At 37.1% G+C, this 26,100-nt stretch overlaps 1 protein-coding gene and 1 pseudogene across 1 annotated transcript; one reads left to right on the top strand and one right to left on the bottom strand.

The window, feature by feature from the left end:
• Positions 1-4,907: 4,907 nt before the first annotated feature.
• LOC100461413 (dual specificity protein kinase CLK3-like) lies at positions 4,908-6,056 on the bottom strand (annotated as a pseudogene).
• Positions 6,057-22,908: 16,852 nt separating this feature from the next.
• Positions 22,909-23,976, top strand: LOC100454842 (olfactory receptor 2L8). The gene has a single exon (XM_002809202.4). It carries the CDS (start codon positions 22,916-22,918, stop codon positions 23,852-23,854), a length of 939 nt encoding a protein of 312 aa, XP_002809248.2. The 5' UTR covers positions 22,909-22,915; the 3' UTR covers positions 23,855-23,976.
• The last annotated feature ends 2,124 nt before the right edge of the window (positions 23,977-26,100 follow it).

Below are 26,100 nucleotides of genomic sequence, written 5' to 3'. Positions count from 1 at the left end.
AGATGTGAACAGACTTTTGCGAAACTAAGAATTTCCTAAAAATTACAGATCCACAAATCTGAAAAACTTAAGACAAAATCCTGAGGAGAGCATGTTCTCTGATTAATCTCCAAGCTTATAGAAAAGACATGGATGTAGAGTGTATATTTTTCTCCAACATTTAATATTATTAACAAGGTATACTTGGAGCTAGATGGGTGATAAATGAACTTTACCTCGTCAAAGAGTTTCATGTGTGGGCAACAAGCTATAGGATAGGTGACACATGTTTTCTCCACTTTCAAACACGGAATTAAGAGCATTTCTGTTTGCATACAATGGCAGATTTCACCCAAAATTGAAATACTCTTGGGTAACATAGAGGATACTCTTTCTTTAATCATTCCATCATCATGGGAGTATATTTCAGATCCCTGACTGACTGGTTAGGCCAAGAGATATGACAAAAAGTTGCAGAAATATGAGGTGCCTCATGGTAGTGGACATACGGTGTTGGAAGTAAGATGATGAGGGAGATAAGAAATAAATTGTGGATTGCTTCCAATTTCTGAAGAAAAAATACAGGTATTATTGCGTAGATGATATGAACTCTAAAAATGTAGAAGCCAGTATGAAATACAGAGAAGGAGAATTTATGCATAGCTGAAAATATTTTTACATCAAAAACCACTAAAACAATTAAATCATTCTTGTAAAAAGCAATTAATGAGACCTAAAATGGGCCAGAAGTCAGCTAAGGACATATGATTCAGTAGGACATGGAATTTTGATAATAAAGTAAATCATTAATTAAACAAGAAAAACAAGAAGAATGCTATAACTCCAGGGAGTGGGGAAAAGTTAACAACTTCAGATACAGGTATGTTGATTTTGAGTTGTCAGCAGTATTTATTGATTTTGTAAATTTATTTATGATCAGCTCATGCAAGGCACCACTGCCCTTAAGTCTGAATCTCTGTGTATCATCAAATTTTAAAAAGCCATGGGTCAAAACAGTCAGAACAGAAAGGAATGGCTGGGCACGGTGGCTCACGCCTGTAATCCCAGCACTTTGGGAGGCCAAGGTGGGTGGATCACTTGAAGTCAGGAGTTCGAGACCAGCCTGACCAACATGGTGAAACCCCATCTCTAGTAAAATACAAAACTTAGCTGGGTGTGGTGGTGGCGCCTGTAGTCCAAGCTACTCAGAGGCTGAGGCTCAAGAATTGCTTGACCCCAGGAGGCTGAGGCTCAAGAATTGCTTGACCCCAGGAGGCTGAGGCTGCAGTGAGCTGAGATCACCCCACTACACTTCAGCCTGGGCAACAGAGCAAGATTCTGTCTCAAAAACAAACAAAACAAAACAACAACATAAAAAACAGGCAGGACTAATTACACATACATTTATAAATTTCATTGAGGTGCTTGTCTTTTCTAACTCTTCTAGGTCATAGCACACAACTGTTGTTATTCAAGGAAATTAAAATAGGATTAAGTGATCTGTTTATTTATGAAGAATCTCAATATTCACAAAAATTAAAATAAAAAATCATTTATATATTGTCAGTGACATACTTCTGCATTTATTTTACAAACGGGAAAATCTAAGCTCATTTTATTCAAACTTAAGTAGTTGTTAATAAGATGGAAAATAATTTTTTAATGTTTGTTATTTGTTTTGATGATCATAAAGCATCTTGAAAGACAGAAACCTGGACTAATGTATTTATAAATTTTATAATTTACGTATTAATATGTGAAAGTGTATATATATGTATTTATGCATATTGAGGGAAATGTTATACATACGGAAGGTGCACAAATAACTCTTATGCAAACATTTAAGTAACCACTATCAAAATATAAATAAATAATATGAACACCTACTGTCCCACATATAGAATTAATATATTATACTTCAATTTCAACAAGTTAACCAAACAGGTAAATATGAAATACAACCTTAAAGACACATTGTTGATGTTGACTGGATGATACTTCTATTTTTTACATTTAAAATATAGTGTTTCAAATTATAAACATATTGAGTTTTGTGACAATATTTCATTACTTATTATTTTGGAAAGTCTTAGAATTATACATTTTATTTTCGATAAGTTTAATTTACATAATAAATGCAATAGACAGAAAGATAAGTTCCACAGTTCATTCATTTCATTCAAATATTCAATATTCTTGAGCAACTGCTATGCACTAGGCTCTGTTCCAGGCAGTTGGTTATACCAGTGAACAGAACAGGGATTTCCCATTGTGAAGTAAAAATTCTGGCACAGAATGAAAATAAACAGTAAATATAACCAATGTGTTTATTATTTAATGTACTAGAAGGTGAGAAGTGACATGCAAACATGTGAAAATGGAGCAGAGCGAGGAGGACCAGGAAATTAGGGTTCAAATGGGAGCCCTACAATTTTTTAAAGGGTGTGCAAGGGTAGGCCTCCTTGGGAAAGTGACATTTGAGAAAAGAGTAGATTTGAGTAAATTATGTGGAATTAATTAAGATTATGAGACTCAAGATGGAGCCAAGGGCCCACTCAATACACTAAATATCAGCAATTATTTGAACAAAGAAATGCCCAACTTGTAAAACATGCCCACTCCAAAAACTGGCTGAGAATCTTTTGATGTTGTTTACAAAATATGCATCACTAACTCTCATTTTATTATGCAGGTATATTATTGTTAGATTAAGATTTACACTAATATTTTTTCTTTATTATTAATTCATTATTTCTTTTCAGGTTAAAAATAAAGAATTCATGATGGGCCATCAGAATCACACTTTCCGCAGCGATTTCATACTTTTGGTGTTGTTCTCTTCTTCCCCAACAAGTGTGGTTTTCTTCTCATTTTCATTTGTCATTTTCATTATGAGTGTAACAGAAAATACGCTCATGATCCTCCTCATTCGCAGTGACTCCCGACTCCACACTCCAGTGTATTTTCTGCTCAGCCATCTCTCCTTTATGGATATCTTGCATGTTTCCAACATCGTTCCCAAAATGGTCACTAACTTCCTGTCAGGCAGCAGAACTATTTCATTTGCAGGTTGTGGGTTCCAGGTATTTCTGTCCCTCACCCTCGTGGGTGGTGAGTGCCTTCTCCTGGCTGCAATGTCCTATGATCGCTATGTGGCTATCTGTCACCCGCTGCGCTATCCGATTCTTATGAAGGAGTGTGCCAGCGCTTTCATGGCTGGAGGCTCCTGGCTCATGGGGGTTTTCAACTCCACAGTCCACACAGCCTATGCACTGCAGTTTCCCTTCTGTGGCTCTAGGGCAATCGATCACTTTTTCTGTGAAGTCCCTGCCATGTTGAAGTTGTCCTGTGCAGACACAACACGCTATGAACAAGGGGTCTGCATAAGTGCTGTGCTCTTCCTGCTGATCCCTTTCTCCTTAATCTCTGCTTCTTATGGCCAAATTATTCTTACTGTCCTCCAGATGAAATCGTCAGAGGCAAGGAAAAAGTCATTTTCCACTTGTTCCTTCCACATGATTGTGGTCATGATGTACTATGGGCCATTTATTTTTACGTATATGAGACCTAAATCATACCACACCCCAGGCCAGGATAAGTTCCTGGCAATATTCTATATGATCCTCACACCCACACTCAACCCTTTCATCTACAGCTTTAGGAATAAAGATGTTCTGGCGGCGATGAAAAATATGCTCAAAAGTAACTTTCTGCATAAAAAATGAATAGGAAAATTCCTGAATATGTGTTCTCTCTATTTCTGTGTTAAATGCCTGAAGGATACTCAGGAGAGGTTTCCTAGAAAGAAATCAAAGCTTCTATCTTACCACATGTAAGAAGTGAATATTTCAGAAACATTGTTAATAATAAACAATAATATGTGTTTGTGTTGTAAACACGTACCTCTAAAAATGTAGTGTTCCTTCTGTGGTACAAATTATAATCATGCAACAGTTACAGGAAATAAAAGTTACCCAAGGCATCCTATTCCCTAACACCAAAATTGTAAGACTTATGAGAATATCCTTAAAAATACAATCACACATCCATTGTATAAAAGACAAATCCATGTTTATTTTTATAAAACTTTGTTAAATTATATTGCTAACAGTCACTTATCAAAAATTCACAAATTCCATATGAAATCATTATTCTTTGCCTGGTTTGTCAACACCTTTGTTTAGTAAAATTTTATAGATATACATATATATGCACACATATATATGTACACACATATATACAGATATAAGTTGTGTTAAAATTGAATTACTCATCCTATGCTAGAAGCAACTATACAATATTAGATAGGAATATCATAAAAATTGCCTTATTTCATTTATACATATAGGATGATGTTTTACAAACTCTTCTAGCAATTTATCCTGATAGTTATTTCAAAGAAGATGATAAATATTTCTATTGAGAATTCATTTAATTTTTTTCCTTTTTTTTTTTTTTTTTACAAACACTAAGACACACTTTGTAAGTTTAAAATGTATGGGCTGGGAGCGGTGGCTCACGCCTGTAATCCCAGCACTTTGGGAGGCCGAGGTGGGCGGATCACGAGGTCAGCAGATCGAGACCATCCTGGCTAACATGGTAAAACCCCATCTCTACTAAAAATACAAAAAAATTAGCTGGGCGTGGTAGCGGGTGTCTGTAGTCCCAGCTACTCAGGAGGCTGAGGCAGGAGAATGGCGTGAACCCGGGAGGCGGAGCTTGCAGTGAGCCGACATCGCGCCACTGCACTCCAGCCTGGGTGACAGAGCGAGACTCCATCTCAAAAAAAAAAAAATAAAATAAAAACAACAACAAAGCAAAACAAAACAAAACAAAACAAAAAACACGTATGAACAGCTTGAGTCAAATCTGCCTTCTGGCAGCTGGGCACCAAGTCAGCTCCCCTGCAGGCTCCTGCCTTCCTTCACATTGCACTGCTCATTGGGTGGTTCTGGCCCTGGGACCTGGTGGTAGGGGCTGGAGAAAGGGGGCTGGGCAGCCCAGTTCCGCTCTCCTCATGCAGTGTCCTTCGCCTGTCATCTGCTTGGGTAGTGGCTTGTGTGGAAGGACCACGACTCAGGGGCCAGGCCAGCAAAGACGGGGTGCAGGAGTCTCAGCCAGAGTGATGTGCTGGGCAGCGTCCAATTTTACCACCCTCCGCATCAGGTCAAACAGCTGCACGTGCTCCAGAGAGTCTTGGAGCATGTCACTCTTCAGACGTTTGCAGTTCTTCACATATGGGCTGTCGGAGCTGTTCTCATCCCAAACTAGGCCTTCTTTGTAGAAATATTTCTGCTTCTTGGTACAGGAGATCACGCGTAATGGGATGGGCCGTAGGGTCTTCATCATCACCAGACACTCTTGGTTTTCATAGGTCTGGAAGAGTGTGAAACCTGGTAGTACTTAAAGAGAAGGTAGCCCATGCCCCGGACATGGCAGGGGCGTGTCCAGCCCAGATCAAGGATCGGTTCAGGCAGGAGACAGTGACGGTGGTCACCATGGCGGTGTGATGCTCACGGTCAGAGGTGGCATTGCGGAAGTCAGCTACTCGGACACTGGTGCTCCTCACTGACTTCTCATCGCTCCTGTGCTCGCTGTAGATGGTGTTTAACTCAGAATCCACACGCAGGATGTTGTCGGTTTTCAGGTGTGTGGGTCAGCTGGTTCTCATGTAGAAATCTAAGGGTGTGGCCGAGCTGGTGGGCCATGTGCCAGACATGTGGGAGGGGAATGGCTGGAAGTTATTCTCCTTCGGGAACTCAAAGGTGTTCCTGCCCAGGAGCTCAAAGGTGATGTGCATGGACCGTGGGAGGTGAACCAGTCACACCCCAAGACGGAAAGGAGCTGGTTCTCTTAATCCTTCTCGTTTATTTTTGTCGAGAGCGTTGATTTTTGGCGGTGCCGCCTCCCGGTGCTTGTCCACATTGCAGATGACCCTCAGGCAACCCGAGACGTCCTTCTGGCAGGGTCCAAGCACTCACCCCCTTGCCACAGGCGCCTTGGCCCAGGTTCCCAAGGTCTTTATTGCTCTTGGGGCCAATCACTGACCCGGCCACCAGGTGGCGCCTGTTTATCATCTTCCGCACCTGCGCCGTGGGCTAACGCGCGGGGCTCCTGGAGGACGCGCTGCTTCAGGACCCGCTGCGGCCACCAGGTGGAGCCTCTTTATCATCTTCCGCACCCGCGCCCCGGGCTCACTCGCTGGGGCTGCCGGAGGACGCGCTGCTGCTAGACCCGCTGCGGCGTCTTTGGCAGTGGTGGGCGTGCCTGCGGGTCCAGAAGGGCCCCTCTCCCGTGACCGCCGACCACGATGAGAGCGGGAAGACCCTCTCGAAAGGAAGGGCTCTGCTCTACACACTGGTGCCTCCTGCGGAAGGGCCGCTGGGCACGCCTTCCAGACCGAGGTATGGGGCGAGAGGTCCCCTTGGGGACGGGTGGGGACGGGGATGGTTACCGCAGTCTCCCTTCTTGCTCCGACTGTCAGGCCTCCTCCTCTCCCACCAGCAGCTCAGGGATGGGGCTGGCTCAGGGGCCTCCTCTTCCGTCAGCCCCTCAGCTACCGGGCTGGTTCAGGGGCCTCCTCCTCTCCCATCAGCAGCTCAGGGATGGGGCTGGCTCAGGGGCCTCCTCTCCCAGGCTCAGCTGCCGCTGGAACTCACTCCCCTGAGCGCCTCTCCCCTAAATAATGTTATTCATAGCAAAAACTAGAAAAACACATTTTAATGAAATAAATGTTCAGGTTAATTTTATTATAGCATGTTAACTAAATGTTTTATACTATAGAAATAAATGTTTAACAAAATATGAAGATATATATGAAACTTTAATGAAAAATGATTATTTAGCCTTTCACAATTGGAAAATTAAAAACAATAGTAATAAATGTTAACCATATTTTGGTGAATTGGACATCATAACATATGGTAGGCATACATGAAATATGGTACAAACATTTTAAAAAGAACATTGTGGCAATATATATTAAGGACCTTAAACTATGAAATTATCTTCTAATAATACAACTGTTTAATGTTCATAATTTAGACATAAAATAAGCAATTATTATATATTAATAACATTTTTTTCCCTGGCAATTGAGTTTTTTTACTTGATTCCAGTCCTGTAACAGTCTCCTATCCCTGGTGTGCTAAGGAGTTTTATTTCAGTAGAGAATGAGTAAAATTACTAATATAATGATACATAAAAATGTATTGCTAAGAGAAGTTCAAAATTGACTGGAAGTGCTAATGTTAATATTAGATGCATCATGTGCTGTATATTTTTTAAAGCCTGCTTTTACAACTCATAATAATACCTAATGTGGACCCAAGAGCAGCATGAAATCAGAGACAGTAAAAATCTGAATACCAAGATATTATTATTGTAAGCAAGAGAAATTCATTCTGCTGAACAGATCTGAGGATGATATAGAAGTTTAGAAGTCAGAATTCATAGATTTATGAATTTCCAGATTAAAATACAAAAATAATCTGTGATAGGGCTAAAAAAACATTTTTTTCCTATTGGGGATATAGAAACAGAAACGCCTACATTGAGGGTAGTAGAAGACTTCATATAAATAAACATGCCCACACACACACACACACACACACACACACACACGTATATATTTCTTAATAAACAGTGTAAAGAGCGTGGTTCAATCAGCATGGGATTGTAAAGCATACTTGGATGAAACTGGAAGTGGAAAGTAAGATATTTTAAGCATTAACCACAACCCTGAAGTACTGCACATAGAAATAATTAGTGCACTGAAAGGTAAAGCGTATCACAATCTAAAGACATGCATTTGTAGTGGTGCGTGTTCAGATACCTGGGTATTGTGGTGGAGATACACATAGTCTTTTGAACATTCCTTTGTAGGTCGCTGGTAGCTGGATATGTCCTTTAGACTTTTGTGGCAATTCATTTGAGAAGAAATGCAGCTTCTTCTATTGAGGAGTTCTTATGCTATAAGTAAAGAATGCAAGACATTAATTAGACAAAATAAGGTAAAATTTTGTATTCGCTTAGAGAGTTTAAGAGGCTATTAGCCACTAGTCTCTATAGTGCCTAAGTAAATCTATTCTGCTTAATAAACTGCTACCTGGCTTAGTAACTAAACAAATTGAAACTTATTTTAGGAAAAAAATATATGTTCTTATATCTACATCAGATTCTCTTATGTAGACACATTACAGGGTGAATGAGGAGTTAATGTAAGCAGCATCATATTTTTGCTCATTCCTTTCTCTATGATTTCTGCTTCTTCTGTCCAAATTCTGTGAGGTGTCCCCCAGATGAAATTATCACAGGCATGGAAAAGGTCATTTTCCGCTTGGTCCATCCTCATGATTGCAGTTGTAACATACTGGGACTCATTCATTTTCACATATGTATATGAGACTTAAATCATACCACGTTTCAGGCCAGGTTAAGTTTCTAGAAATATTCTATGCTTTCCTTGAACTTACACTCAATCCTATCATCTACAGTGTTGGCACTGACAATGTTCTGGTGGCATGAAAAATATGCTCTAGAGTAACGTTCTACATAAAAAAAAAGAATAGGAAAATTCCTTTCACTTGTGTATTCCCTCTATTTCCACATTCAATGTCTATAGAGCGTTGTTAGTTTCTTTGGAAAGAAAACCAAACCTTCTGTCTTTCCAAGTGTAGAAAGCTGTGGATATTTTCAAAACCCCAATAATAATAAAGTTATTACATATGTTTGTTTTTTCAATGCATGTCTAAAAATGTATTGTTCCTTTTGTGGGTACCAATTTCAATCACCCAACACACTCTAGAAAGACAAAGATAACCTAAGGCTTCCACCTCCCTCCCACTAAAATTGTAAGAATATATAAGAATTACATTTGAAATACAATCAACCCATTATATTAAAAACATGTGCTAATATAATATCTGTGTTTTTATGAAACTTCCTAAAATTATATTTCAAGTCTCACAATCAGTTTCTTTTCAAAAATCTACAACTCCACTTGAAATTATCATTATTCATTGAATGGTTTGTTTTGACACTTTAGTTTTCTCAAGTGAAAAATACATGCACATACACATATATACATACACATACTTACATACATTGATTGTAGTCAAATCAAGTTTCTCATTCTTTGTTGGAAGCATGAATACAATATTTAAGAATATCCTGAAAATTATGTCTTATTTCATGTATACATACAGGCTTGTATTTTACAAACCCTTCTAGCAATTTATCCTAAAAGTTATTGCAAAGAGAAAAATAAATGTTTCTATTAGGAATACTTTTAAATGGTTTTATTAATAGGAAAAACTAGAAAAACACATTTTAATGAGGTAAATGTTTAAGTTAATTTTATCAAGTTAACTAGATTTTGTATATTTAATAAATATCATAAAGTGTTTAACAAAATATAAAGGTATAGCAAGCTTGAATGGGTGAAAGTGTTACTTTGCCTTCCATAATTGAAACTTTAAGACAGTAACAATAATTGTTATCAAAGTTTTGAGTTGAATTTAACAGAAAAACTATAGGTATTCCTTATCCAATTCACTGTTGATGAGCACCTAGGTTGAATGTATGTCTTTGCTATTGTGAATAGTGCAGCAATGAACATATGAATGCATGTGCCTTTTTGGTAGAATGATTTTATGTGTGTGTGTGCATACGTGCGTGTGTGTGTGTGTGTGTGTGTGTGTACTGAGCATTGGAATTGCTGGGTCAAATGGTATCATTTTTAAATTTTTTGAGAAATCTCCAGACTGCTTTCCATAGCTGCTGGACTAATTTACATTCCTACCAACAGCGTACAAGGATTCCCTTTTCTCTGCAGCTTCATCAACATCTGTGTTTTTTTTTAATTTTTAGTAATAGCCATTGTGACTTGTATGAAATGGTGTCTCATTGTGGTTTTGATTTGCATTTCTGTGATGATTAGTGATGCTGAGTATTTTTTCGTATGCTTGTTGGCCACTTGTATGTCTTCTTCAGAGATGTGTCTGTTCATGTACTTTGTGCATTTTTTAATGGGGTTGTTTTTTGCTTGTTGATTTATTTAACTTCCCTATATATTCTGAGCATTAGATCTTTGTCAGATGCTTAGTTTGCAAATATTATTTCCTATTCTGTAGGTTGGCTGTTTCCTCTGTTGGTAGTTTCTTTTGCTGCACAGAAGTTCTTTCATTTAATTAGGTCCTGCTTGTCAATTTTATTTTGTTGCTGTTAATTTTGGAGACTTATAAGTCAGGTAGAGGAGTAAGTATTTGGGTTATATCATAGATATTGAAAGGTTTGCTCTCTGAGGCATGTCAAAAGAGAGTTTAGATATATAAAGAATGGCGAATGGATACTAGACTTTCTGCTGAACCAGCATTACCATGCCCCTCATTTATTTATTTACATGGTCATTGTAAAGGAGATATGGAATATGTAAGAAGTTTGTTATATGCATGATACTTGGAGAAACAGACATGGAAGATGAAAAAAATAGATAGGTTTTGGTCTTGATTCCTCAATTAAACCAACAAATTCCTGTGGTGCTATTTGGACAGACGCCGAATGGAGAGAGACAGAGAAAAAGAGAGAGAGAGAGAGACCTTGTCATGAAAGAGAGAGACCTTGTCATGAAAGAATTTGTGAAACAAATGGACAAGCATTGGTACCTATAGAACCTAGTGATGGAGTGTGACTCAGAGCTGTGTGCAAAGGCTGTCTTTTCATTTCATTAATGAGTACAATGTGTGGCAGGGATGCAGGAATGTCTCTTATTCTCTTTGGCATCTTAAAGTTTCTGTATGTTTCAGATTTTGTGGCATGGAGCCTTCCTAGTGAGACTCCCAATCATGATTAATTCCCATTTGGTCTCACAAGTTGGTAAATACTGGGAATTATTGTGTTACTATGACTGTAGCCTCCCAGTACCAGTCTTGGTTTCCTTTCTTTCTGTCCTTCAGTCCAGACTGGCTTTCAGATACATGCACACACAAAAATACTACGTGATCTCACATATATATTGGACTTAAAAATAAGTGGAATAAGTTGCCCAGAGTGGTCTCAAACTCATGGGTGCAAATCATCTGGAAACTATCCTCACAAAATGAATAAAACTAAATTCTGGGTTTTTAACCAAAAGCATAAACTTTTAGTAGAAGCATACAGTAAGCATGAACCAGCTTGCCCGATAACCTATTTTGTGTGGCTGCTTACTGCTTAAAAGTCATGTAGCCCCTGTCACAAAGTCCTCATTTCCCTTAATTGCTTCTTTAGATATCATCTTTAATATTAGGAAACCTCAAGTTTTCTACATAAAATGTTTTCTAGATCCTGAATTCCAGTGGGTCCACCGAACCAGTAGGGCTACCGAGCTTGTCTGAGAAACTGACTCAGTGCAGGATGCAGCGTCTTCATCTCCCTGTCTCATGATTTCACCACTCACTTCTCCACCAATCAGCAGTCCCCACAGTTTAGCTCATCACCCATCCGGACTCCTTAAAAACATCATCCACAGGTCTCTCCAGAAGGCTGATTTGAGGCTTCCTTTCTCTTCCTCCTTCAGATGACCTACTATTTATAAACTCTTTCTCTGTTGCAACTCCCACTGTTTTGGTGTTTTGGTCTGCTACCACTGCATGGGCAGTTGAACTCTGTGGCCCTGTAACAGTCCTCCTGCCTCAGTCTCCCCATAGGTGGAATTACAGGCCTGTGCCACCATGCCCTCATATCCACCACACATGTTTACAGGATCCCAGTGGGTAGTCTTGAGTCATGACCTATAAAGTCTTTCTTTCATACAGAAATCCTCTCAAAGCACTCCTTCCCGCATCAAATAAGGACTCTTTCCTCCTTGTTCAGCACAAATGTGTTTTGTCTTCTAAAGAAGATATAAAAATAGGGCCCAGTGTGCACTACATGTGGCATCTACTTTCATGTTCAAACACAGGGTTTTAAAGGTAAAGAAATTCTTTAAATTTTCAAATGCAAGAATATCAAAACATCTGTGTTTGACTTTCAGGAAATTATCTTTGCTAGTATTATACACTTCCTACCCTGATTAGATCATTAAATAACATATAGTTAGATAAAAGCATCAAATTGTAACCCATAAATACATACAATGACAATGTATCAATTAAATAAATAAACAATTCTTAAAAACATTTAAACATTTGTAAAATCCCAAATATTTAAAATGGACTAATGCTACCTTTTCAAGATAGAGGGCATAATTAATTTACTGGAAACCATGAAAAATTTGAGTATATTTAAGGTATTCTTTGGCATAAAAATTTAATTACTAAGTATATTCTAGATAGTGTTATACCACAGTCAGTAGTAACGTCATTTTATCATCTATTTTTATAAGAGAAAATTGTTGTAAAATTTAGTGGGCATATCCAAAAGAAAAGAAACAATATAAACATATACTTAAGATATGTTAAAGATAACTCCCATATGTGATATTTTAATATGTTATACTTCTTTGTTTTAATTAAATTAATGTCTTTCTGTTTTTATGTTCTAAAGCTTATTGCCAATATAAACTAAATTGGGAAACAATATATACAGACATATCATTGCTATGAATGCAATGAATAACAACATATAAAATGTAGGATTTCATAAAGTATTAGAGAGACAGTTGCATTAGTAAAACCAGAATAAATATACTTTCCCCGCTGAATTTACCCTTGACATGCCTTGAAACATCTAAATATATGATCAGAGCTCATTTCTGAACTTTGGACTTAGGCAATCCTGTGTTATCAGTGATCTAGCCTAGAATGTCCAAACTCTCAGTGGACATTCCCCAGTGAATCCCAGTGAAACAATCATTAAACTTGTTCTCCCAGTAAAGAAAGACTGGAATCGTGGTTGCTACTGAATCACCACGAAGTTCTCTAAAATCTCAAGTGTAGGGATGAAAAACGAATATATATATATAAAATTTATAGAAATATATATATATTTCTTTAAAAAAACATTCAGGAAGCTTTTTCAGAAACATGACTTTGTTCATATGATGACTGTAGGACTGCTGACAGCTAAGCAAGGCAGTGAGTGTTTGAAATTGAGGAGATAATAAAAAGCACTAATTGTATTTGTATTTTTAAATTTTTATTAATCACATGGAAGAAGGGACTATGGCAAGCACTAAAGAGAACTTTATTTCACTTTAATTAGATCCCATTTGTCAATTTTGGCTTTTGTTGCCATTGCTTTTGGTGTTTTACACATGAAGTCCTTGCCCATGCCTGTGTCCTGAATGGTATTGCCTAGGTTTTCTTCTAGGGTTTTTGTGCTTTTTAGGTCTAACATTTAAGTCTTTAATCCATCTTGAATTAATTTTTGTATAAGGCGTAAGGAAGGGATCCAGTTTCAGCTTTCTACATATGGCTAGCCAGTTTTCCCAGCACCATTTATTAAATAGGGAATCGTTTCCCCATTTCCTGTTTTTGTCAGGTTTGTCAAAGATCAGATGGTTGTAGATGTGTGGTATTATTTCTGAGGGCTCTGTTCTGTTCCATTGGTCTATATCTCTGTTTTGGTACCAGTACCATGCTGTTTTGGTTACTATAGCCTTGTAGTGTAGTTTGAAGTCAGGTAGCGTGATGCCTCCAGCTTTGTTCTTTTGGCTTAGGATTGTCTTGGCAATGTGGGCTCTTTTTTGGTTCTTTGAACTTTAAAGTAGTTTTTTTTCCAATTCTGTGAAGAAAGTCATTGGTAGCTTGATGGGGATGGCCTTGAATCTATAAATTACCTTTGGCAGTATGGCCATTTTCATGATATTGATTCTTCCTATCCATGAGCATGGAATGTTCTTCCATTTGTTTGTATGCTCTTTTATTTCGTTGAGCAGTGGTTTGTAGTTCTCTTTGACAAGGTCCTTCACATCCCTTGTAAGTTGGAGTCCTAGGTATTTTATTCTCTGTGAAGCAATCATGAATGGGAGTTCACTCATGATTTGGCTCTCTGTTTGTCTGTTATTGGTGTATAAGAATGCTTGTGATTTTTGCATATTGATTTTATATCTTGAGACTTTGCTGAAGTTGCTTATCAGCTTGAGGAGATTTTGGGCTGAGCTGATTGGGTTTTCTAAATATACAATCATGCCATCTGCAAATGGAGACAATTTGACTTCCTCTTTTCCTGATCGAATACTCTATTTCTTTCTCCTGCCTGATTGCCCTGGCCAAAACTTCCAACACTATGTTGAATAGGAGTGGTGAGAGAGGGCATCCCTGTCTTGTGCCAGTTTTCAAAAGGAATGCTTCTAGTTTTTGCCCATTCAGTATGATATTGGCTGTGGGTTTGTCATAAATAGCTCTTATTATTTTGAGATACGTCCCATCAATTCCTAATTTATTGAGAGCTTTAGTTTTAGGGTACATGAGCACAACATGCAGGTTAGTTACATATGTATACATGTGCCATGTTGGTGTGCTGCACCCATCAACTCGTCATTTAACATTAGGTATATCTCCTAATGCTAAAAAGAGAACTTTTGTTCAGAAAAATAATTGAAATTTCAGCACTAATGACTGTACTTTCTGTTAACAAAATTCAGCAGAAATCTTGGAGTATCTTCGGGACATAGATTGGGGCTTCTTTTTAAGTAGATATGATTATGCATTTAAAGATCTATGTGATTTAATCCAGTCTATCATTGTTGGACATTTGGGTTTGTTCCAAGTCTTTGCTGTTGTGAATAGTGCCGCAATAAACATGCGTGTGCATGTGTCTTTATAGCAGCATGATTTGTAGTCCTTTGGGTATATACCCAGTAATGGGACGGCTGGGTCAAATGGTATTTCTAGTTCTAGATCCCTGAGGAATCGCCACACTGACTTCCACAATGGTTGAACTAGTTTACAGTCTCACCAACAGTGTAAAAGTGTTCCTATTTCTCCACATCCTCTCCAGCACCTGTTGTTTCCTGACTTTTTAATGATTGCCATTCTAACTGGTGTGAGATGGTATCTCATTGTGGTTTTGATTTGCATTTCTCTGATGGCCAGTGATGATGAGCATTTTTTCAGTGTGGCACATATACACCATGGAATACTATGCAGCCATAAAAAAGGATGAGCTCATGTCCTTTGTAGGGACATGGATGAAATTGGAAATCATCATTCTCAGTAAACTATCGCAAGGACAAAAAACCAAACACCGCATGTTCTTGCTCATAGATGGGAATTGAACAATGAGAACACATGGACACAGGAAGGGGAACATCACACTCTGGGGACTGTTGTGGGGTAGGGGGAGGGGGGAGGGATAGCATTAGGAGATATACCTAATGCTAAATGGCAAGTTAATGGGTGCAGCGCACCAGCATGGCACATGTATACATATGTAACTAACCTGCACATTGTGCACATGTACCCTAAAACTTAAAGTATAATAATAATTAAAAAAAGCAAAAAAAAAATAAAGATCTGTGTGATTTAATGAATAATTCAAATGGACTGAACACAGGCATGTAAAAATGTAAAATAAGGTCTCTCCAGAAGGCTAGAGTTTTATTTACATTCCTTGTTCTAATCTCTTCTTCCAGAATAAACTAAGTTGTGGACTACTTTGTGCTTAGTTTTGTGGTTTCTACTGCAGAACTGTGAAATAGTCAATTTCTACTTCCAGAAAACTCTCAGGAGACCTGGGGTATTTCAGGAGGGAGTTGTTGACTTATATCCCTCATATTTGCTTATGTGACCCTAGTGGTAGTTTCCAGGTATACCTAAAAGTCTTTCTTTTTTACAGCAGTTCCCTTGAAGTCTGTCTTCTCACATCAAATGTTCTTACTTCACATTTCACCACAAATAGATTTGTCTTTTAAAAAGATGTGAAAACAGTTCCCTGGTTGCACTAGACATGGCGCCTACTATTATGTTAAAAGCCAAGGTTTTTTTTTGAATTTTGAAATGGGTTTTACTTATGTCAGGAATACAATGCAAATGCAAATATTCCCCTGTGTAAAATAACAGCAAATGAAATTAACATAAACTACTGATTCAACTGATTGCAATCAGTGCTAGTAAGGATGTAGAAATAGATGGTTTAGAAATTTTCAAGATTACAGATACTAATCCACTTCTTGAGTTATTTAATATGTCTTCAATAGAATCACATGCTGATGGATCTTTATTTATATCCAATAATTAATGTCTTGCTTACATATTTTATTCATTCACTGATTGTGAAAAAAGTTAGAACACTAGCAAAATAATTTTTAAACCTCTCATTTTTATTTAATTGCTGTCTTCTGTTTTATTTCTACAGCCCTCCTCTCACTTTTTTTTAATTTATTTTTTTATTTTTATTTATTTAGTATTATTATACTTTAGTTTTAGGGTACATGTGCGCAATGTGCAGGTTAGTTACATATGTATACATGTGCCATGCTGGTGCGCTGCACCCACTAACTCGTCATCTAGCATTAGGTATATCTCCCAGTGCTATCCCTCCCCTCTCCCTCTACCCCACAACAGTCTCCAGAGTGTGAAGTTCCCCTTCCTGTGTCCATGTGTTCTCATTGTTCAATTCCCACCTATGAGTGAGAATATGCGGTGTTTGGTTTTTTGTTCTTGCGGTAGTTGACTGAGAATGATGATTTCCAATTTCATCCATGTCCCTACAAAGGACATGAGCTCATCCTTTTTTATGGATGCATAGTATTCCATGGTGTATATGTGCCACATTTTCTTAATCCAGTCTATCGTTGTTGGACATTTGGGTTGGTTCCAAGTCTTTGCTATTGTGAATAATGCTGCAGTAAACATACGTGTGCATGTGTCTTTATAGCAGCATGATTTATAGTCCTTTGGGTATATACCCAGTAATGGGATGGCTGGGTAAAATGGTATTTCTAGTTCTAGATCCCTGAGGAATCGCCACACTGACTTCCACAATGGTGGAACTTGTTTACAGTCCCACCAACAGTGTAAAAGTGTTCCTATTATCAATGTACAAAAATCACAAGCATTCTTATACACCAACAACAGACAAACAGAGAGCCAAATCATGAGTGAACTCCCATTCACAATTGCTTCAAAGAGAATAAAATACCTAGGAATCCAAATTACAAGGGACATGAAGGACCTCTTCAAGGAGAACTACAAACCACTGCTCAACAAAATAAAAGAGGATACAAACAAATGGAAGAACATTCCATGCTCATTGGTAGGAAGAATCAACATCGTGAAAATGGCCATACTGCCCAAGGTAATTTACAGATTCAATGCCATCCCCATCAAGCTACCAATGACTTTCTTCACAGAATTGGAAAAAACTACTTTAAAGTTCATATGGAACCAAAAAAGAGCCCGCATCGCCAAGTCAATCCTAAGCCAAAAGAACAAAGCTGGAGGCATCACGCTACCTGACTTCAAACTATACTACAAGGCTATAGTAACCAAAACAGCATGGTACTGGTACCAAAACAGAGATATAGACCAATGGAACAGAACAGAGCCCTCAGAAATAATGCCGCATATCTATAACTATCTGATCTTTGACAAACCTGAGAAAAACAAGCAATGGGGAAAGGATTCCCTATTTAATAAATGGTGCTGGGAAAACTGGATCCCTTCCTTACACCTTATACAAAAATCAATTCAAGATGGATTAAAGACTTAAACATTAGACCTAAAACCATAAAAACCCTAGAAGAAAACCTAGGCAATACCATTGAGGACATAGGCATGGGCAAGGACTTCATGTATAAAACACCAAAAGCAATAGCAACAAAAGCCAAAATTGACAAATGGGATCTAATTAAACTAAAGAGTTTCTGCACAGCAAAAGAAACTACCATCAGAGTGAACAGGCAACCTACAAAATGGGAGAAAATTTTCACAACCTACTCATCTGACAAAGGGCTAATAACCAGAATCTACAATGAACTCCAACAAATTTACAAGAAAAAAACAAACAACCCCATCAAAAAGTGGGCGAAGGACATGAACAGACACTTCTCAAGACATTTATGCAGCCAAAAAACACATGAGAAAATGCTCACCATCACTGGCCATCAGAGAAATGCAAATCAAAACCACAATGAGATACCATCTCACACCAGTTAGAATGGCAATCATTAAAAAGTCAGGAAACAACAGGTGCTGGAGAGGATGTGGAGAAAAAGCCAAGGTTTTAAACTTGAGAAAAAAAATCCTTCAGCTTTTCAAATACAGTAATATTGAAACATCTGTACACTTTGACTTTCAGGAATTTGTCCTTGCCAGCACTGTGCACTAACTACGGTGACTGGATGATTATAAAACATATACATGCATCAGTACATCAGATTAGCTGGTTGGAGTGTAGTGGTATTTACAACTAATTGATCACAACCAGTTACAGGTTTCTTGGTTCCTTCTCCACTCCCACTGCTTCATGCTACTAGCCTATACATATATATCACAATAAATATGAGTCAAAATATATATCAAAATGTGTCAAAAAATAATAATATTAATTAAATACATGTATAAAAAATATGAATAATTTTAAAGCTCAACAAAATTAAAACTGAACCAATATCACATTTCCCAGGTAGATTGTATAATTAATTCATTTAGTAGAAACTATAAGAAATTTTAGAACATTTGAAGCACTCTACTGAATAAAACTAATTAAATTACTAAATATTTTCTAAATATTAATAAACCAAAGAGAGTAGTAACATCATTTCATTATGTTTTAATAGGAGAAAATCACTTTATAATTTAATGAGCATTTCCAAATGTAAACAATTTGAACATGTATGATGCCTAAAATATGTTAAAAGTCCCATGTATGTGATATCGTAATAATTTCTACTTATGTGTTTTTATTAAATTAACCTCATTCTATTTTAGTGGTTTAAATCTTATTGCCAATATAAATCAAACTCAGAAAGAAATTAACTCATTGTTACTGTGAATGCACTGAATAACAGTATTCAAACTATAAGTTTTCATAAAGTTTAGAAACACAATAGCATAGACATAATGTGAATAAATAAATAAATATTTCTCTATTCAGTTTACCGTTGACATGCCTTGAAACATCTAAACACATGATCAGAACTCATTTCTGAACCTTGGACTAAGGCCATCCTATGTTATTAGTGACTTAGCCGAGAATTTCCAAAGTCTCAGTGGACAATCCCCAGTAAATACCAGCAAAACAGCTGTTAATCTCGTTCTCCAGGTAAAGAAGGACTGGATTCACGGTTGCTACAGAATCCCCATGAAGGTCTCTGAAATCTCATGTGTAGGGATGCAAAATGAATATATACATTTCCTAAAAAATATTCTTAACGCCTACTTAGAAAAATGACTTTGTTCCTATGATGACTGTAGGACTGCCGTCAGCTAAGCAAGGCGGTGAGTGTTTGGAAATGAGGAAACAATAAAGGTACTACTTATAACTGTATTTTAAAATTTTTATTGATCACAGGGAAGAAGGGACTCTGGCAAGTGCTTAAGAGAACTGTTTCAGAAATAGAATTGAGGTGAATTTCAGCACTAGTGACTGTAGTTTCTGTAACACCATTCAGCAGTAATCTTGGAGTATGAAATGCAGACAACCAAAAGTGGTTTTGCAGCTAATTCATAAATGTGTTATCTGGATGGAAAGGGAAATGATGGTCAATGGAAGAGACAGGGATAAATTATATTAGACTATGCTGAAATGAAAGAACCCACATTCACACTAATGATTGTAGGAGGCAGCATTTCCCTTGTTCCTACTTGGTTGGCGTTTTGTTTTAGTTTGGTTTGATTATTTTGCCATGAGTGATGAGTGATTGTATGATGCTCATTATAATCTTACTGCTGCTTCTTACTTGCTATTTTACCTTATGTGAATTCAGTCTTTCTAATGAAATGCCTGTTTTATCATTCCCAAGCCCTACATGTAAGTAACAGAGATCACTTTCTGGAATTTTCAGAGGTTCAGAAGTTTAGTATATTTCAGATATTGCTTCAGAAGAGAGGAAGTAATCCAGATTTCTGCAAAACCCGGTAAACAGTTTCCTGGGTTTTCGTAACTTTTCAAAGTTCAATCTGATTTCTTATAAAATTTCCAGCATAGTCAATTTGTGCCCCTGCCTCCCCAGCTTTTTTTTTTTTTTTTTTTTTTGGTAAATCCAGAATTTTTCTGCACCTATGCAAATGTTCAGACCAACTTTAAGGAGAGCAGCCTCATATTGTGATGAATGGTGATTTTTCTTTGAGAATAGTTTTGATCAAAACTGAGGAAAGGGTAGGTTTAATAAATCTGTGCCTCACTGGAAAACTGCAGAATCTGGACTCAAGAGGACCGTCCTCCTTGGTTCCAAACTCTGTCACCAGGTCACTGCACAGTCATGAATAACTCTCTTCAAATCTCTGTGATTCAGTTATTCTTCCTTTAAATAATGAGACTATAGTTGAAAAATCTTTGTCTTCTGTGAATATATGAATCACAAAATTAGGCTATTTTCATTAACTCATTTTCAACTCTAAACTGAAGGATAGGAAAAGGAGATCCATGCGATGCAATGATGCATTTAAACTTCAAAAGACAGTAATATGTAATTCATTTGGAACTTGGGCACTGTTTGGAGAATTTTAATTATTATGTGGAATATGTACATCTGCAGCTTGATTTACACAGATTACATGGGTGTTTTTTGTAAGTGAATTCCTCCAGTAGGGAAACTTTTATATTGGAAACAAAATAGAAAATGTCTTTCATTTAGAGTTTCTGGGAGACCATTTTTCTGTGAAGATATGTAATTGTTGGGATATCCCAAATACCATTCCTTGACCCATGATATAGGCTAGCATGGATAGTGACCTGCTCCCTCCTCCATAATCACCCTTTCTCCCATTGTCACAGCAGAATTACATTCCACTTTATGTCTGCAATGAGGGGTTGACAACATCATTTCATCTTATAGAATTTATTGCTGCAATACAAAAAAAAACTATTGCATTTGAACATGATAGTTAATATATTTCAGTTGAGAGAAATTTTTTGAGAATGTTAACTTCATTATTATTTTACTATATCCCTTTCTAGGAATGTCCTTAAGCACATATTGGTCCTCCTGTATGAATTCCCTAATTTTTCTATCTTTCCTAAATAGCAGTCTTTTCATGTTGTTGTTGCTTTTGTTTACCTTCAAATAGAGTTTTCTTACTTTGTCTTTTGAAACTTCCTCTTAATATTTTTATCAATTAATAGAATTTTAGTTTTCAAAAGTCCTTTAATGTTACATGTCATATCCTTTCATATAGCAAATGATATTTATTTTATGGATTTCATAACATATCATACATCTCTGAAGATACGAATTTTGATCACAAAAAATTATTCTTTCTGAATATTTTAATCATTTTAAAGTCAGTGTATTTATGCATATGACTGTGTGTGATTGTGCATATTTGTGTGTGTTTGCACCCTGGGAATCTTCCTCATACAGGTTGTTATACTTGCTCCAAATTCTGGTGATCTTTGGCTCTAGACTAATATTTAAGCCTAAAAACTCTGGTTCTTTTAGGCATACTGTGCAAGGCTGTTTACTGATGTCTTACATCTGGAGTGGAATTTCTAACACACCTCTACCTAGAAGTCTGTCCGGATTTTAGTTTCTTTTTTTTATTTAGGCAATTGAACACTCCTCCAAGTGCATTCTTTTGAAGGATCCATAGAGCAATGTATAATGTTATCTAAGTGCTAGAGAAGCAAAAGACAAAATCTGTAACCTATTTGGTGAGGGGTCTGCTTTAAGTAGAGCATTCTGAAATTAGGCAAGGAGGCAAAAGAGAATGGATGATGATCAATATTGAAAATCAAGAGTGTGAATTAATATGACTTTCTGTAAAAGGGACATAGCAATAAGGTTTTATTCTAGGTTTCTAAATAGGAGGACCAAATTATAACTGACAAAAGAAGTTTGACTTGGCATTATTGCACAAAGAGCATTCAAGTTTCTCAAAATGAGAGACAGCCTTCTGCGGTTTTAGAAGTGAATCTGACAGAATAAACACGGGTTGGGTAGGGAGCTCATGCCTGCAATCGCAGCACTTTGCAAGGCCGAGACAGGAGGATTACTGAGGCCAAGAGTTCAAAACCAGCCTGAGCAACACAGTGACACTTCATGTCTACAAAATTATAAAGTTAACTAGGCATGGTGGCACATGGCTGTAGTCTTAGCTACTCAGGAGGCTGAGGCAGGAGGATCACTTGAGCCCAGAAGTTCAAGGCTGCAGTGAGCTATGATCTTGCCACTGCACTCCAGCCTGGGTAACAGGGAGAGACCCTGTCACTTAAAAAAAAAGAAAAAGAATAAATGTGGAAATATAACAAATCATTCTATAAAGGTAAGACTAATTTATTCAAATATAAATCTGTAATGTATGCATTATATTGACTTTCTATGCATAGGTATTCAATATAACATCTGACTTTGATTATATCTGAGTTTGTGTCAGGCAGTAAACCATTCATATTCTATTGAAGTTGTAATAGAGATATCTTTCTTATAAATTTACGTATTTCTCAGAAAAAAAATCTGGTAACAAACGTTGATCTCATCAAATGTGAAACTCTGGGTAAGAAAATAATATTTCTTTTTTCAAAATAGGTAAAAATCAGAACAAAGAAGTCTGAGTACAGTATAATAAAAGATTTTGAGAAAGAGATCATATTCACTTATTTATAGTAGACTGTATAATTGTTCTATTTTATTATCAATTACTCTTGTTAGTCTCTTACTTGCCTAATTTATTAATTAAACTTTATCAGAAGTATGTATAGACAAAAATAATAGTGTATTTAGGGTTCAGTATCAACTGCAGTTTCAAACATCCACTGGGGAGCTTGGAATGCATCCCCTGCAGATAAGGGCGAATTACTGTACTTAACTTACTCTTGTGTCTCCCTTCCAGATGGATTGTAGGAATGCTCCATGGAAAATTACAATCAAACATCAACTGATTTCATCTTATTGGGGCTGTTCCCACAATCAAGAATTGGCCTTTTTTTCTTCACTCTCATTGTTCTCATTTTCCTAACGGCTCTAATTGGAAACCTATCCATGATTCTTCTCATCTCCTTGGACACCCACCTCCACACACCCATGTATTTCCTACTTAGTCAGCTCTCCCTCATTGACCTAAATTACATCTCCACCATTGTTCCAAAGATGGTTTACGATTTTCTGCATGGAAACAAGACTATCTCCTTCACTGGGTGTGGGATTCAGAGTTTCTTCTTCTTGGCATTAGGAGGTGCAGAAGCACTACTTTTGGCATCTATGGCCTATGATCGTTACATTGCTATTTGCTTTCCTCTCCACTATCTCATCCGCATGAGCAAAAGAGTGTGTGTGCTGATGATAACAGGGTCTTGGATCATAGGCTCTATCAATGCTTGTGCTCACACTGTATATATACTCCATATCCCTTATTGCCGATCCAGGGCCATCAATCATTTCTTCTGTGATGTCCCAGCCATGGTGACTCTGGCCTGCATGGACACCTGGGTCTATGAGGGCACAGTGTTTTTGAGCACCACCATCTTTCTCTTGTTTCCCTTCATTGGTATTTCATGTTCCTATGGACGGGTGCTCCTTGCTGTCTACCACATGAAATCTGCAGAAGGGAGGAAGAAAGCCTATTTGACCTGCAGCACCCACCTCACTGTAGTAACATTCTACTACGCACCTTTTCTCTACACTTACCTACGTCCAAGATCCCTGCGATCTCCAACAGAGGACAAGGTTCTGGCTGTTTTCTACACCATCCTCACCCCAATTCTCAACCCCATCATCTACAGCCTGAGAAACAAGGAGGTGATGGGGGCCCTGACACGAGTGAGTCAGAGAATCTGCTCTGTGAAAATGTAGAAACACTTTCTGCCTAAGGTTTCAGAACTCAGATACATGTCCATTTAGCAGTGTATAGTAATTAAAATATTATTTCGTTCCTAGAGTGCAGGAATAAAACTAACCAAGGGAAGAAGAAAATCACTGATATATGGGCAAAATTGTTTTACAAATATATATATAATTCTAAGCAACCTTTGTCTTCATGGCATTTTTCCAAAAATTTTGAAAGTACATATTTTTGCTAATATGCTGTCAATGATAATTTTTTTTGGTCATGCAGAAATGAAAATGAAAATGGCCTAACTGAAGTTGGCACTCAGCATAACAATTTTATTATTGTCAATTTATTTTCCAGTAATTAAAAATTTTTTTTTGCTCATGTCTGAAACAAAAACAAAAATCTCTTGACTTGGTGGATCTAATTGAAAGCTGTAAGATGTTTTCTCTTTCTTATCTTAGACACTTAACATACCAGTTACTCTTTCTTTCAATTTAGGGGGCCTTTTTATTACTGAGATTTAGCAGAAGGCTCATCAGTGGTTCTTAAGTCCTGATACCACTCTGGATGGCCTATGACAAGTTTATGCTTTCTGTAATGGAATGAATCCCAGGGAAATGATTTAACATCAGGTAAATTATAGATCAACAGCAAGTACTGGAAGGTGCCATCAGTGATCAAGAATGATTACACTTTGGTCTTTAACCCATTTTATGTTGATTTTGGTATAGTGTAAGAATTGGGCATTTAGTTTCATTTTTCTGCTTATGGCTATTCAGTTTTACAAGCACCTTATATTGAAGAGACTGTCAGTTTCCCAATAAATGTTCTTGGCACTGTTGTCAAATATCAGTTAACTATGTCAGGCACAGAAAGACAGATTTTGCATGTTCTCACTCCTACCTAGGACCTAAAAATTTTAAAAATTGAACTAATAGAAATAGATAATAGACTGATGGTCACCAGAGGATCAGAAGGGTATAGGGGAGGGGGGATAAAGTGGGGATGATTAATGGTTGTAAAAATATAGATAGAATGAATAAGAGCCAGTATTTGGTAGCACAATAGAGTGACTGTAGCGAGCAATAATTCTTTGTAGAATATATTGGATATATTAAAAATAACTGAAAGTTTGGAATTGGAATGTTCCCAACAGAGAGAAATGATACATATTTGGGGTGCTGGTTATCCCAATTACCCTGATTTGATCATTACGCATTGTATGTCTTTATCAAAACATCACATACACTCTTTAATTACATATTACTATTATGTATCCATAGTGATTAAAAATAAAAAAAATTAAATCAGTTAGCTATAGATATGTGGATTTATTTCTGGATTCTCTGTTCTGTGTCATTGTTCTATGTGTCTGTTTTTATGCCAGTACTATTCTATTCTGTTTTGATTACTACATCTTTGTAGTATAGTTTGAAGTTTGCTACTGTTATGCTTCCAGCTTTGCTCTTTTTTTCAGGATTTATCTGGCTATTTGGGGTCTTTCATAGTTCATACAAATCTTAGAATTATTTTTACTATTTATGTGCAGAATGTCATTGGTATTTTGACAGACATTGCATTGAATCTGAGGTTTGGTCATTTAAATAATATTAACTCTTCCATTCCATGAGCATTGGATGTCTTTCCATTTGTTTGTATTCTTCTTCATTTCCTTTCATCAGTATTTTGTACAGATAAATTCTATTGTTCTCTTCCATGACTGAAGTTAACAGTAAAGTATTACATAGTTAAAATTCTTGAAATGCTTTTTAATATCATTTCTATTTCGAAGCCTCTGGATATTTGTTTTGCAATGTTGTTGCAGTTAAAACACACATTTTGAACTTGTTTTATGAATCAGAGTAAGTCCTTTTTGTGTTTTGTTGCAATGAGCAGTGTATATTTTTATTTTGTAATAGTTTGCTAACAATGTTTACTGCTAATCTTCCTGGCTTTTCCTTTTCTGATATTCAATGAATACAACAAGCATGGGCTCTGGGACAGAGGGAAAATAGGCATCCCATCAGCAGTCACTTGCTGCTGCCAGGGCAAGCACCTCCTCTCTTCCAAGCTAGGCACACTTGGACCCTACTGCCACCTCTGCTGCTGCTTCTGTCATCAACATCAATATGAGCCCAGTCATACCCCAGACACTGCTTGGGTCCTGTGGTGCTGTGAAGTATTACAAGATGTGTGTGTGTGTGCATGCATGCATGAGTAGACCAAGCCAATTGCCCCACGTGGTTGTGGCCTGAGCCCACTTGTG

The sequence above is a fragment of the Pongo abelii genome, chromosome 1, assembly GCF_028885655.2.
Source record: "Pongo abelii isolate AG06213 chromosome 1, NHGRI_mPonAbe1-v2.0_pri, whole genome shotgun sequence".
In the NCBI taxonomy this organism is placed as follows: Eukaryota; Metazoa; Chordata; class Mammalia; order Primates; family Hominidae; genus Pongo; species Pongo abelii.
This window is presented reverse-complemented; position numbering and strand designations above follow the sequence as displayed.